Source organism: Gambusia affinis, linkage group LG16, assembly GCF_019740435.1.
Source record: "Gambusia affinis linkage group LG16, SWU_Gaff_1.0, whole genome shotgun sequence".
NCBI classification, from domain to species: Eukaryota; Metazoa; Chordata; class Actinopteri; order Cyprinodontiformes; family Poeciliidae; genus Gambusia; species Gambusia affinis.
The window spans coordinates 442,736-458,861 of NC_057883.1; the positions used below are offsets into that span (position 1 = coordinate 442,736).

Here is a 16,126-nt window from a genome sequence, read left to right on the forward strand (position 1 = left end):
ATAGTAGCCATGGCTGCCCTGGGGCAAGGCTATCATACAACAGCAGGCAAGGTGAGTTTGCCCTGCTGATTGTGGCCACTGTCACCTCCATCCCCTCTGTTATTATTCTCTCTGGGATGTTTATTGTGTTGACGTTTTTTTTTTGTTTGTTTGTTTGGTTTTTTTGTCGTAAATAGTCCAAATCATGTCTGAAATCTTCATTTCTAAGCTGGTCTGGTGTTACTTTTCCTCCTGACCACAGAAATAAATATTTAAATCATTCATTCATGTTTTAGCAGTTTGATGTATTATGCATATGAATGTCCCCCGTAGTCTTTCACATTTAATGCTTTTATGAATTCTAAGAAGTAAAAGTGTTCCTTGCTAAATCTTTTCAAAGTTACTTTTTTGCCAGTCACAGTGGACTGACTGGCCATATCCTGACTCTTTAACTTCTTACTCAATTTAACATTAGCAAGAAGTTTTACCCTAACCCCAGCACTTTTACAGAATATCAAGTCAGGGTTCTAAATACAAATATGTTGTTTTAAGAATTCACCAAAATGCTCAAGTCTTTTCAAGTGTATTGACCAGTGACGTGCGGTGAGGTTCATAGCTGGTGAGGCACTGACGTCATCAGAATCAGATTTGCAAATAGATGCATAGATTGACAGCAGTTTACAGGTTATGTTTCACTTCTGCATCCTTACACATACAAACTGTAGCTCACAAAACACACATTTCCTTAAAAAACAAAACAAAATAAAATAATCCATGTCAAAAGTCGGGATAAGCGAGAGGAAAAAAATCACTATCTCTATTATAATCTATCGCTGCACTTGACTTGCTTCCCGAATGTTTAGCCTAGCTCGCTGTCACTTACTCGGCAGTTGAAGAGTGAACAAGACGAACGTCTGGGATCTTGAGCGCCCCCTGCCATGAGGCAAGAGAACTGCCTGCCTCACCTCGAACCTGTTCTCTGCCGTTTATAATCGCTCATTACACGAAACACGTTACACAAACACAGTTGGTGACAAAAAGCACTGTACATTATATACATAAGCTAAATTATTGGAAATAAGTTCACATATTAAATTTGTTTAAACCATTTTATTGACGCCGTACAGCAACATGCTCTCTCCGCTTAGCAGCCAGCGCAGAGCCAGGGGTTGCGCAATCCAAGGTGAGGCAGAGCTCGCTGCTGCCTCACCGGCATCGCTTCCAAGCATTTGAATGGGAAAATAAGAAAATTCAGCGATTTTGAACAAATAAAAATCGAAATTGGTGAAGCTACATGAAAAATAAATATTTTTTAGTACAAACCACCGAATGAATATATCAATTTAAATTACTTTATGATTATATATTTTCTTTCTTTCCATGATGGCAGGTGAGGCACTGCCTCACCTGCCTCCCCTGACCGCACGTCACTGACTGGGTTTGAAATTATATTTAGAATGGGGAAAGTTCAGTAGGATTTGCATCATTTTCACATTTCAAGGAGTATTCTAGAAACTCTCTAAGTATCTTATTTTTTACTCCCTCCCCACCAGGGGGTCTTTTTGTGGGCTCTAGTGTCCCTTATTTTAAAGTAGGCTGACAAGAAGTGGGAGTGAGAAGGGGAAGACATGCAGCAAACATCGGCCGGGTCCGGGAATTGAACCTGTGACGGCCGTGTCGAGGACTGAAGGCCTCTAAATGTGGGTTGCGCTGTCCCCTTCGCTACCACAGCACGCCCTCTAAGTATCTTTTAATGTACTTCTGAATGCAGAGGAACATTAAACCTGCTTTTCTCTACCAGTGTTTTATCTGGCGTGCTTTGTTTTTAATCAGAATTCGAATTTGGTGTAGTTTTTGGATAACACAAATAACATTAGCAAGCTGGAATCAGTACTGTATGATTTTGAATGATTCACCAAATCCATCGTTCAGTTCGCTTTATTTTTTTGTATTGACATTGTGACACCATTAAATCCGCCTGCTATTTTATATATTAAATGTTGTCAAGAAATCTGATATGTGTGTATGAGATCTGTCCAGGCTCATTGCAGAAAAACAGAGCATAAAAAGGCCTGAAGAGATTGTTGCAGCTTTGTAGGTTGATTAATGCTGTTTATCAAATGTGTATTCCCTATATTTACTTGATATGTAGTCCCTCTATTGATAAAGAGAAAGGAAAAGTTATAATGATGAACTAAAATCAAATAATCTATGGTTGTTAAAATGTAATGAATTGAGGTTTTACACAGGAGGAGAAATAACCCTTTGCAGCGACAGGAAGTGGTTAGAAGTCAGAGCGTGTGCGCTCTGAGTCCCTGTCAGTTGCAACAGGGAGCAGCAACAGGAAGTCAGCGAAGGTGCTTGCTGCCGCTGATTCTCCAGTTTTTAAATAGAAACGAAATGTCATTTGTCAAGGAAAAGTCTAAGTCAAGAAGATGCTGGAGATTTTAGTTAACAATAAACAAAGTTATCTTTAAAATGAATCATTTAAGAGGAATTTATACTCAACAGTAAACTTAAAGGTTAATAAAATAAATATTCTGTTTCCAGCCTGCAGATAAGAAAGACTATCTAAATATTGTGAGTAATTGAATAAGATTTAAGAAAACGCTTGTGGTGATGTTGGTTTGCTTATAGTAAACATTTACTCATGTATTAAAACTGTAACTTTGATGTCAAGTAATTAGAATTATGGATTATTCCTAGTTTCTTTTCAGAAAACTTGTAGTAAGCTCACGTTAAGTTACAACTGATAAATTATGGATATTATAATGAATTGGTAGATGATGAATTGGAGAGGTAGAATAAGTTATAAATGTGATTTGTACTCTGAACTTGAAATGGTGGAAGGATGCAGCTGCCTGATAAAGATCAGAGGAAGGGCGTGAGGTGTGAATGGAGCAGATCTCGGGTTGCAGGTGTCACAAGTGCATTAGTTCAACCGCCCACGTGGAAAAAGAGACACGTGGAGAGTTGGGGCCTGGATGGGACCATGGGTTGCGTGCGCAGAGGTTCCTTGTCTTGGTACACTCCCATGGAGAGAGAAAAAGGTATAAAGCCACGAGTCTGAAGAAACACGAGGTTCTTCGTCTCCGGAGCTGAGGCTCAACACAAGAGCGGCAAAAAGACCAGCAGAGGATTACGCCGATGGAACCAAGGAAAGCGAGACTCACCTCACTCTGGATTAACAAGGCGAAGATCCACCGACCCACTGCCTCGGTTCCTCATTGGATTTACCTACTCTGCACTCGACCCAGCGATTTCAAAATACATCGCACAGACTTGGGGAATTGAACAAAAGTCACAGGATCGATCAAGAGCTGTTCGGTTGGATATAACAGACAGTTCACCTTATTTCCATTCCGAGGAAGGATTTACTTTTTTAAAGATAAAGATTCCGATCAAGAGCTGTTCAGTTGGATATAACAGACAGTTCATTTTGTTTCATTTCCAAAAAAGGATTAATTTTTCACGGTCACAAGTGGAAGGATTCTAACCAAGGACTTCTGTTGCCGAGATCCAATTCCATCTGGGTAGGAGTATGAGTTTGCTGCACCCTAAAGCCTTATTTGATAGAAAGATGACAGTGTAGGGAGATTATTAGGAAATAGTTAAATTGATCTAAATTTTATTGATTTTCTTTGTATGTTAATCTCAAGTGAATTCTGTATGCCTGTCATTTACCCTGCTAAAGCTTGCTTAATAAACGCATATAATATAAAATTCTAATCAGGTTGTGGACCTTGAAATTAATTGAGTCATTTGAATCAAAGTTCTTCTATTTATAGTAAAACCAGTATACACGATTCTAGTAATGTGGTGGCTTCAGACTTTCCTTTGGTGAGTTTAAAATCATGGCCTTGGGACTTGATCAATCCTAGTCACTAAAGATTATCCAGCCGTTAACAAGTAGTCGTTACATTTTAGAAAGAATACTGCCGTTAACAGAAGTGGTTATTGAAACTATGCAGTTGTGAGGGCTACTCGGCTGACCGTTTCCTAACTTAAGAAGGCCATAACTTCTGGACGAAGGTAGTGAGAGCTGGACGAATTTCTTTCGCCACCAGTTTAAACAGATTATCTCAAAGATCTTGTTCAGGGTAAGACCCTGGTCTTAAGAGATTTTCCGGACCTGTTAGACAGAGAACTGGTCAGTAGTCAGCCCCGAGGAGTTGAGAGGAGAGGGCGAGGCTGGCTATTGCGTAGTAACAAACAATGTGCAGACATGACTTATTCTTATGCCTTATGCCTTAAATTCTTGCTGGGAACATAATAGCCATTCACTGCCCAATCATATTTATGAGTGTGAGCTTTTTAAATGCCAATTTGGTTCCATCTCTAAGATCTTCTGGCTGCTCAGCATAAAAAGATTCAGCTCTTTGAATCTCGGATGAGAAAAAATGTTGGACCGTGGTCCTTGTGTCTCTGAATAAATTTTAGGACATAGTATGTAACCTTTATAAAAAAATGTATTTTTATATACATATTTGTTAAAACTATCACTAATATGTGACAATATAATTTGAGACAGAGAATATGTAACAAAATATCAATCTCCTTTGTTTTCCTGGTGCATTAAGTTGTTTCTCTGCCCCATTAGCACATTTAGCAATCTGTACACAACAGGCTAAGAACCTCCTCCTGGCTCTGATTGGTTGTTTTTGATCTGGAGTGGTGCATTTCTTCAGAGCAATAGTAGTAATGCAAGGAGATGAAGGAACTTGATTCTTCTTTTTTTTTTTTTACAGATTATCTGTCTTATGCTATACTATTATGACATGGTGATACTTTTACCAAATAATTAAAAGATATATTTTTTGTAAATGTTATGCACTGCAGCTTTAAGATGTGGCTGATGTTGAAGTGCTCCATCTCTTAGAAATTGCTACATTTGGATATCTTAATCCATGAAACAGTGTTTTTGTTTTGGTTATGGCATTAGTTATTTCTCTTAATATGCGTAGTTGTTATTTGATGTCTTTGGTGGTTTTCTGTTTTTTTGGATTTCTGGTGCTTGCTACAAACTAATTTCCCTTTGGGATATGAATAAAAACTGAACTGAACTGATTATCCTCTCTTTTTACTGAGAGGCTGTGTAAAAGACATGGGAAGGTTTTCTTTCCACCTGACTTCCTCTTCCTTCATGGCTCTGTGAGGAGGAGAAGGGCCCACGGGATGCTGGCACTTCCCTAGATGAGCCAACATACTGGGACAACACAGGTTGCATAATCCAGAATTCTGCTGGAAACACACAACCACCAAACCCCATTACTTGTGTGTTAACATTATACAATGTAATTCACGGAGATCACAGACCCTGTGTGCTTTCACTTCCTATTCCTGAGAATAGAATTAAATGGCTGTAGTTTTACTTGCAGGAGACTCATAGATAAATCCAAGGGTGAACTACATGTCTTGATTATCTTGCATGCTGTCTGATTGCATTCAGTGTTCCTTCTTCAGGGGCCTCATGCATTAAAGAGTGCACAGTTTTCACACTAAAACTTGGCGTACAAACAAATTTTGAAAAGTGCGGTGCACAAAAAGATCCAGATGTATAAAGCCGTCCACACGCACGTGGGTGTGCATCTTTATAAATCCTAATTTGTGGGAAACGGAGCGCAGCAGCTGGACCGCCCTGTCGCCACCCAGAAATACATTACGTGGAGCAATAACCATGACAACGTCCTTGTTTGTAGCAGTATGAGTATTTATAATAATAATAATAATAATAATTATACATATTATTTAAAAGGTGCTTTCAGGGCACATATGGTCACCTCACAAAAATAAAAATACATTTGAAAGAAAAAAAAATCCAAAAAAAACCCCAAAAAACTAAAGCGATCTTGCAAATGTCTGTCTGAACAGCAGAGGGTTCAGCTGGAATGTAAAGACAGACAGTCCTTGGATTGGGGAACGTGGACGTTTATTCTAAATAGTAGAATCATGCGCATGAGTTTACATTTACAGAATAAAGATCAATTCTGTCCAACTGAAGGATGACTCCAGTGGCAACAGCTATAGTGCACGGCTCCTTCTTTAAATTTTGCTTAGAGCTCCGGAATGATTAGTTTGGATTAATCTAAACAATAATAAACCATCATCAACATTTCCCAGCAGATCAATATGGTCTCTGAACAATTGTTCCCTCTGAATCCTTCCACTGACGATGTCCTCCATCAGATACAAAACGCTCCACGATTACGCAGCTCAAACATGAGCCATGTAATTTTTGCGTAGCTAAATTACTGCCTAGCCAGGCTACTTAAATACGTGTGATCACCTTAAAAATCATCAAACCTGTTGATGATTTTTAATCAACATGTTTGAGTTAATCTGCTGATCCAACCCTGTTTTCACTTTTAGTGAGAATGAAATTACCCCATAGATACATTTTATGCGCTTCAGCGTTCAAACCAACGCATCACATCTTTGAGACAAAAACTGAGGAAAAGTACTATTTACATTCGAGTGAGATTTTCACATCCTTTTTTTCCCTTATTTTTGGTTCAGTTTTATCGTTTACGTTTAAACAGTAAAATATTATAATCATGAAAAAACATTGTGTTTGATCCCTCTTGGTCTAAATAACTGAATGGAGTCAGATTTCAGTGTATTTAGGTGAGATTTGGCGCTTTGTAGTTTGATATTGTTCACAAAAAACGTTTGCGTGACTGCCGCACATTTTCACGGCACAGAAAAAGCGTGCGTGTATTTAGGCAAACTTTGACGCAAAGTTTATTTTTATTCATGCCGACTTGTGCATAAAATATGGCGCCGCACATTTTTTGTGCGTACGCACACTTTATACATGAGGCCCCTGGACATAATCTGCATCAGATTTCTTTGATCAAGCATATATCTCAGATGGATTCTGGAGGCTGTGTGGGCGCTGAACAGTTGCTGCTGTTGTGTGAAACCATGCAGTCTTTTCTTAACTCTTAATGTTAATTGTATTGACAGGTTTATTACTGCTGAGTCTGCCGAGGTGGCCCAATGATATATCAGTGGGTCAATTTTAACCAAGACCCTTATTCTGAAAGAATTCTAACACTAATAGTAGCTCCTAATGATGTGATCTTAGGAAAAAATTTACAATTCCAAAATTCAATGATTTTTTTTTTTTTTTTTAGAATTGATTCAATCAATCAATCAAACTTTATTTGTATAGCACATTTCAGCAGCAAGGCATTTCAAAGAGCTTTACATCAAATCAAACACAAAAATACAATGCAACATAGAATCAACAATAAAAACACAATATCAAGTCAGATTCCGTCAATAAATTTGCAATTGATTATGTTTCAAATAAAACTCTAAACAAGTGGGTTTTTAGTTGAGATTTAAAGGAAGTCAGTGTTTCAGCTGTTTTACAGTTTTCTGGAAGTTTGTTCCAGATTTGTGGTACATAGATGCTGAATGCTGCTTCTCCTCGTTTGGTTCTGGTTCTGGGGATGCAGAGCAGAACCAGAACCAGAACCTGAGAGTTCTGGAAGGTTGATATAACAGCAGCAGATCTTTAATGTATTGAGGTGCTAAACCATTCAGTGATTTATAAACTAACAACAGTATTTTAAAGTCTATTCTTTGAGCTACAGGGAGCCAGTGGAGGGACTTTAAAACTGGTGTTATGTGCTCTATCTTCCTGGTTTTAGTGAGAATGCGAGCAGCAGCATTCTGGATCAGCTGCAGGAAAGATGGATGACAGACCAACAGAAAGGAGAGACATCCTTCATAAATGGATAGAGCTCTGCCATCATCAGGCTTTGCTACTTTGTCCTACTCTGTTTTTGTGTCCTTCCTGATTTTATGTTGGTCATTTTTGCCAGATTGATCAAATTTACACAAGCAGGCCATCACAGAGATTTGCTGACATTACAGTGTCCACATTAATATAAAATAGATGATATAGTAAAATAACTACTGTACATCATTTATCTGGTGATTTATCATGGCTTCAGCATGGTAAGAAGCCAAGATAAATCACCACACTAGGAGCCAGAGCATGTCACCCGGCCCCAAATTCTCTTTGTTTTGCCTCCGTCTTATGTTTGAAATTATATATGAAACTTGCTCTCTTTTCTCTCATCTGTTCTGTTTAAATGATAAACCTTCAAAATATTAGCTGCTTTGTAAGGCTCTTGTTGTGAACCACTCAGAAGTGTTTTTTGATCTGACTGACGTACAGTCAGTATAGTATACTATCAGGATAATGTGACCAGGGAGGTTTCATTCATTGTTTGGTTCTCTCCAGAGATAGTGAGTGATATTTGACACATAAATGGTGAGGTGAGAGAGAGAGGAAGAAGTAGGGGAAGGAATTAGTAATGATTAAATGGCTTTCTGACACTTCCACAATTTAAAGTCCATTGGTTGTTATCTTCCTCTTTATTTACTGAAAAGAGAGCTGGCATGGACATATGTTTCTGACGAGGAAGGGTTGGAACTGGACATTGTTCCAAATCACTGAATGGTTATATTAGGCCTTAGAAAACTTTTAAAAAGAGAAAACACTCCTTTTTTCCTTTTCTGTTTTTCTATTTACATCTTTTGTTGAAAATGTTTTTTTTTTAAATGTTTTTATCATGTAATATATTGATTAAATGTCAACAAACTAACTGGGGAGAGTAAAACTCTACCAAAGCAAGTTAAGGTTTCATACTGATTGGATATTGGCTGGGGTCTCATTCTCTGCACATTCTTTTCCAAGTATATGTGCTATAATGTGTGTTGTTGTGTGCCTACAGCTGGATTGACGTCATATCCAATGGAAACAGAGCAGAATCAGGCTCTTCATCACTAGTCATTGCGACCATTGATTCCAGTCTGATCCCTGATGAGACTGATCTATTATTAAACCTTTACCATCTTTATCTGTACAGCAAAAAGCTCATTTTCTGTGAAGTTGGGCGAAAGTAGAAGTCCGTTGTAGCTTGGGTTTTCCTCATAAGCCTCTGAGCAGCTCTGTAGTTATTTACTTTAAATTTCTTCTCCTGCCTGTTATTTAACCAGATAAACAGGATAATTAATTTTGCTGAGTTTAGACAAAGCCTCTATAGTGAAAAGTGATGCATGGAGGGGTTCCACTCTTTTTGTTAATGGGATCCAATAAAATGTTTGCCTGCTTATTTATGTTTCCAGTAGTTTGTGTCTAGTTGCTTCATTCTCTCTTATTTAGCTAGCAGTGCTTCTCAATTCCAGTCCTCAGGCCCCCCCTGCTCTGCATGTTTTAGATGTACCTCTACTCCAGAGCAGCTGATTCAAATAATTGCATGACCATCAAGTGCTTCAGAAGCCTGTTAATCACCCACATATTCATTCCAGGTGTGTGGCAGAAGGAAAACACCTAAAACATGCAGGGCCGGGAGGCGTGAGGACCGGAATTGAGAAACACTGCGCTAGAGGAAGCTAACCATTAGGGAAGCTCATTTTTAGTTATTACAACTAAAAACCAGCGATCAGACCCGAAACCTGGGAGTAGTGATGGACTCTGAACTTTCAGAGCCACATAAAGACAGTTACAAAGTCAGCCTTCTATCACCTGAAGAACATTTCCAGGATTAAAGGACTAATGTCTCAGCCAGATCTAGAGAAACTCATCCATGCATTTATCTTCAGTCGTATTGATTATTGTAACGGCGTCTTCACAGGCCTGTCCAACAAATCAATCAAACAGCTGCAGCTGATCCAGAATGCTGCTGCTGGAGTTCTGACTAAAACCAGGAAGATAGAGCACATAACACCAGTTTTAAGTCCCTCCACTGGCTCCCTGTAGCTCAAAGAATAGACTTTAAAATACTGTTGTTAGTTTATAAATCACTGAATGGTTTAGCACCACAATACATTAAAGTGTTTTATTTGAAACGTAATCAATTGCAAATTTATTGACGGAATCTGACTTGATATTGTGTTTTTAATGTTGATTCTATGTTGCATTGTGTTTTTGTGTTTGATTTGATGTGGAGAAATGCCTTGCTGCTGAAATGTGGTGTACAAATAATATTTGATTGATGATTGATTGATTGATTTTCATGAATGAGACGAAGTGAATTCAAGTTTATTCCTATAGCACATTTCAGGAACAAGGCAGTTCAAAGTGTTTTCCATCATAAAAACATCATGCCAGTTATGAAACATTACATTTTGTCACATGCCATGATCAAAATCATGAAGCAACTATACATCAAATATATTGATCAATCTTCCACTTACTACTAGTTAAGGACAACTCTGAACAGGTGAGTTTTTAGCTTTGATTTAAAAGTGTTTCAGTGTTTCAGCTGTTTTGTAGTTTTCTGGAAGTTTCTTCCACATTTGTGGTGAATAAACTTTGATAGATCTTTATCTGAATCATTTAAGAATAACATCTGTTTCCATGGTAGCAGCTTTCTTCGACAGGTCTCTGTATTTCTATCAGCTGCATAATTTCACATTGGTGCACTTTGCGCCACATCCAAGCTTGGATGTTGGATTGAGGATTGTTGGGCAGAAGTGGGAGCGAAGCATAGAAAGACAGGAGGTGTTGGTACTCCAGGTGAGGTCACTGGATATTTGCACACCCAGGTACCTGTAGCTGGAGACCTCCTCCACAGCTGGAGACCTCCTCCACAGCTGGAGACCTCCTCCACAGCTGGAGACCTCCTCCACAGCTGCTTATCCGATGTACAGGGGCTGAAGAGGATCCTTGTCCCTTCTAAAATCCACCACCATCTCTTTGGTCTTCTTCACGTTGATAAAGAGGTTATTTTTCTGCACCACTGCAGCAGGTGGAAGGAGCAGGGGCGCTGCCTGGAATCTTGGGCCCCATTTTGTAATTGACAGGGTCCCCAATTTTTTTTCCATTTCTATAAGAAAAAAAAAGACTTGTGGGACCCTGTCCAAGGGCCCCTATTGGAATTGTCCTAACTTGGTATGAATAGGTTTTTACTCTAGCTATTTACAGCTTTTGTAAATTTTGCTGCCTAGCCCCAAATGGGTGGGTTACGGTCACAGACAACTTGACTTCAACAAAAAGGAGACCTGGCTACATTGGCAAAAACAACTTGGGTAATTATGCAGCATCACTCCAAGTACCATGCATAATTACATTTATGCATAAGAATATTGTTCTTGTTCTTAAACAGCCCATTATAATGAGTGGTACCAACCATTTCAGCATTTATTTCTATGTGAGATAAAAACAAAATTCTCTCACTAGCCACTTTATTAGGTAATATATTGCTAAATATATATAATGTAACTTTTGTCTTCAGAACTGCCTTAATCCTTTGTGCTTGCTATGCAAGCCAGTGCATTAGCATTAGCCTTTGACCTAATGCTAATAGATAGGACTACTGAGCATTATACAACTGATTTAACAAGCCACTGTCACACATGGGATTAGTTTGGCCTTTGAGATGAACCTTACTTAAAGTTTCAAAATAAAAGCCTCAATATTCCCCTCAAGTTAGTGCACTGCCTGTGGTAGTGCAATAATATTAGTCTGAATTATCTTTTACTCTCAGGTTAGGGATTAGCCTTACCCTTTTAGCTTAAATGAGCTAATAGCTATTTTCCTGACTTATTGGCAATGTTTAGTATGCTGAATGGAGTAAGCCAAGTGTAGACAACATGCTAGTGATGCCCCTCATGCCACTGACAGCAATCATGCTAACACTAGCATTTTCACTAATTTTAGCTGATACACTTACTTTATCATACTAAATGGTGCAAGTCCACGTTAGTAAACATTTTTGTCATTCTCCTCATGCTATTGATTACACTGCAGCTTTCCTTAGCATTGATGCTAAGTTTTAGCATCAGAACGGGCACACTTTGGCAGGCCCCGGTTAAATTTCTTCAGGAATTTTCTAGTTCTCCCTTATTTCTCTGTCATTTTATGGGAAACAGCTTTAATCAAAACATACAGAAGTTAGAAACTTCCAGCTGAAAATGGAAGTTTTAGCTGGAAAGCCAAACGAAATTGGTTTAATTTCTAATTAATTTTTTCTCAATTATTATTGCTGGTAAGATTTCAAGAATATTTAGTGTTTAAACACGGGTCCAGCCTTTTGTCTTTTGCCAAATAAATTCATTCTGGGACCTAAGTCTGACTGTGATCCCAATAACTTATAACAAATGAAATTTAACAAATCCACTCAAATTACTAGCACTTCACCTGTTGGGGTCTGAAAGCACAGGTGCCTCACAAGGTCCTCCTGGTCTGCATTTGCAGAGAAATCTGTGATAGTTCATTAGTCAGTTGCATCTTTCTGATCCAAACCAATCAAGAGAACTCTGTGAGTTTTTTACCTTACGCCGGTCTGGGCATGCACATTTACAAAGATTTTTGTGTGGTTTTGCTACCCCAAAACAGACAGATCTTATGTCTCCTCCTGGGTGTGGGAGGATAACGTCTTCCAGCTTCGTTTGTTAAAATCATAGCGCATAACTAATCCAGTGTGCTGCATTAGTTGTGCCGCGCACTGCACATGTTACAGTCTAATTAACTTCTGAGCCTTTATTTATTTCCTCAAGATAAACTTTTGGCCGGCTCCTCTGTTTAGACTATAAATGGAAACAGTGTTGCATTCTCTCACATTTTTTATGTTCTTTATCATACATTGGAGGGTGAAATGAGTGGCGCCCTTTCAGCCAAAGGTTTTGAATGTGCTTCTGAACCAGACGCTCCAAAGTTTTCTGTCCATAACTCTTCAACATGCTGCCAGCTCCTGGTCAGCAAGACACATTTATTTCAGTGTCCATGAGATGATATTTTTTATTGACTGATTTTAGTTGCCTTTGCGATGAAGTCTTTGCGTAAAAACTTTGTCTGCCCATGTGCACCAGTCAAGGGTGTGAATTATAGCCTGTCAAAAAGAAGAACAGGTTTCAAATACAAAAAATATTCTGTTAACGTGACTCCTGGTCATAATACATAACATCCTGCTCACTTTCATCACATGTAACGTTGCTTGAACCCAGCAGAACTGAATTTTTGTCTGTTTTTGATGAGGAACATTGTCTGTGTTTTTGCAGGTCTAACGACTGAGGGTGTTTACCGTGTCAGTGGAAACAAGACAGACCAAGATAACCTTCAGAAACAGTTTGATCAAGGTAAGCTTTGATCTGTCTGGATATATGCTCACAGTCAAACCTATTTCAGACACTTTCAGTAACTGGAAACATTTAACAGACTGAAAGTAATTCTAGTTTCTAGTTTACACTAGTAATTCTAGTTTGTGCTATGGCTGAAAAATGTATCGCGATATTAGCATGTCAAATCAGTTAACATCAATAATTATTGATTAGGTTTTATTCACAGTTCCCTCTCCAGCTGTTGTACTAATTTCTCCATTTTTAATTTTTTTTAAGCAACTATGAAACATGGTGGTAAAAAGTTTTTGCTGGGCAGGTAGCTCACCAAAGAGTGAGTGAGTGAGTTAGTTGATGGCACCAGCCTTTCTCAGCTGGCTGTGAGAAGTTGAATTTCTAAAGTCATTTCCCAGCCTACACCCTCAGAATGTTGTCCAGTTCTAGATCAGGATTCAAATACCACGTAGCCAACCTCCTGCCCTGCCCCCTCTCGAAAGAAATGACAGCAAGATGGAATTACATATAAGTTAATATCAACCCAGTTTTGTTTATCAGACTGATACTCTGGTTAGTGCTGTAATATCCTGTATCCTGTTGGAATTCATTCTTTTTTGTCTCTGGGCTCAACCAGGGTCATTAGGACCAGAACCCCTCAGTGTAAATGACCTGGAGAAGTAATGAGATTTGGTTAGATATAAAAACAGGCTTCAATGCTGAAAAATGATCAAGCGTTACAAGCCATTCATGTCATACAAATGGAACAGCTACAGAGTTACATGCACCATCCAGCGCTGGGCCACACTTGGTTCACCTTGTGGATGTAACCAAGTGAAGCAAGGATTGTAGCGCAAGTTCAGCTTTTTATTCTTCTCTGCAATCTGTACCCTCCCTAAAGGTAGAGCTGTCTAATCACTTTCAGTCTGTTTACATATGACTGGTGGCAGTCACATATAAACATTGTTATGTAAGCTACAGCGTGTGCATGTAAGCAGATAGAAGAGGATATAAAAGATAGAGGAAAACACAGAGTCCCTAATAGCTCTTAGAGCTGGCTCTTTGAAATGAACGATGGGAACCATCTCCTCCCTGAGAGCCGTTGTCCGTTATAAGAGAAGAGCCAAGCCACACATAAACACAGGGAGCTGTCTCCCCACCGTTTTTCCCTTCTACTCTCTACTCTCACTCTTTCAGTGGCTCCGCTAAGCAGAGTCCGCTGTGCTCACAGCAAAACTTTGTTCTGATTAGCATTACAGCCTTGTGGCCAATTTCAGGGCCGTGCAGAGACCTTTGGAGGGCTTAGGGTTAGCAACAGCCAAGAATACTAATCAAGAATATAATATTTATTTATTTAAAACATGATATTAGTATAAAATCATGCACAAGAACAAGGAATGCAAAAGACATATTTTTTGTACCACAGTAATCGTAACATGCTCAAAAAGGAGCAGGAAGAAGTACAAAATGTCTGAACTTCTATCCTGTAAACTCATTCAATAGTTTCAGATGGGCCCTCATTAATAAATCAAATAAAAAATAAACAGGTAAATCAATTTTCCATGTTATCTGGGTTTGGATATGTCTACGTATATACACCTTAACCACACAGTCATATGCATTAGTCTCAATTTACAACACATATTAGTGCTATATTTCTATATAGCACTAATATCAGCCATATTTCTATATCTTGTGAAAATGACCTCCTTATATTTTCTTTTAAATTGTATTATATTTTGACTTTATTTTAACTCCTCCTTTAACTTGTTCCATAACTTTACCCCATGAATTGAAATCCAAAAGCTCTTTCTTGTTGTTCATAAACTACGAATCCTTAAGTTGAATTAACCCTTCACGTTATATCCCCCTTCTGTTTCATAAAACATGTTCTGTATGAACTCAGGTGGCAGTTTATTAGATGCCTTAAACATAATCTGAGCAATTTTAAATTCCACCAGCTCTTCAAATTTAAGAATTCTACATTTTAAGAATAATGGGTTCGTCTGCTCCTAATAACCAATTTAATCGGATCATATTATAACATTGTCATCCAATTTAATCTGTGTTTTCTCCGATAGGTATAATGTTGCTGTTGAGGGCTTTCTGCTGTGTTGATCTGATTTTGTCGTTTTTAAACAAACCAGAAGAGAGAAGGTTGCTGGATATGAAGTATGTTATGAAATAAGCAAATTTGCTGCTATTTTTCTAAATAAATTATAAACATTACTTACTTTGAATCTCTGTTGAGCCACAGAGCTGTTTTGTTGCCCAGGTCTTATGAGTTTTTCACATCGCTGCTCTTTATTGTCAGTCAGGTGGTCTTGTTGGGCTTCTGAATGTGTTTACATGCCCACTCCACTGCCACTGCTGAAATCTGTCCGACTGGAGCAACAAAAGCTAGGAAGAGAAGGCATTTGATAAGACGCAGTTAGAGGCATTGCGGTGATGCAAAACAAGAGGGTGCTGCGTGCTGCATGTTTTGGCGTGGAGTTCCAAGGACAGTCCAGTGGCTGCCGGTCCACTAATGCAGGGGTCCACCTCTCCTGGTAGCCATGTCAGTCAGCCCTGCTTTTGAGACATCTTGATTTATTTCATTATGTAATTGTAGCATGCTGCAGTTCAAATTTTATTCTATTCTAAAATTATTGTTGCAGTATTTCCGCTGATGTTTCTGTGATATTTTGGGAGCTCCAATGTCAAATGTCAATAGCATTTGGAACTGCTGCCGTGAAGGTTCTGCAGTAACTTCTATTCACAGCTGCTCACCTCCAGCCCAGATCCCATCAGCAGCGTTGTGAACCACCTGGTAGTAATGTTAGGTTAAGGTGAACAGGTGGTACAGGGTTTTGAGGTGCGTCGTGGTGACAGTGGCGGGATCGATTCTCTATATCAGAATATCTGATTCTGACCCACTTAGTCTGCCTGTAGTGAAACAGGCATTTAGTCCAGCACTGGGCAGCCTGATAAAATGAAAGTCAGACGTTTTCTCTGCAGCCAAACCATGTCTGTGTTTGGGGGTGAGGAGGGTTTTCCCGCTATTGTGAGGAAAATTTCAAAAAATAAATAGAAACAG

At 38.8% G+C, this 16,126-nt stretch overlaps 1 protein-coding gene across 3 annotated transcripts in view; it reads left to right on the plus strand.

Annotated features, from left to right (window-relative positions):
• Positions 1-16,126, plus strand: part of arhgap5 (Rho GTPase activating protein 5) — a 54,446-nt gene that overhangs the window by 22,718 nt on the left and 15,602 nt on the right. For all 3 annotated transcript variants that reach the window (XM_044143099.1, XM_044143096.1, XM_044143097.1), the window contains exon 4: positions 13,000-13,077. In XM_044143099.1, the coding sequence (XP_043999034.1) occupies positions 13,000-13,077 (78 nt within the window). The remainder of the gene's footprint in view (positions 1-12,999; positions 13,078-16,126) is intronic.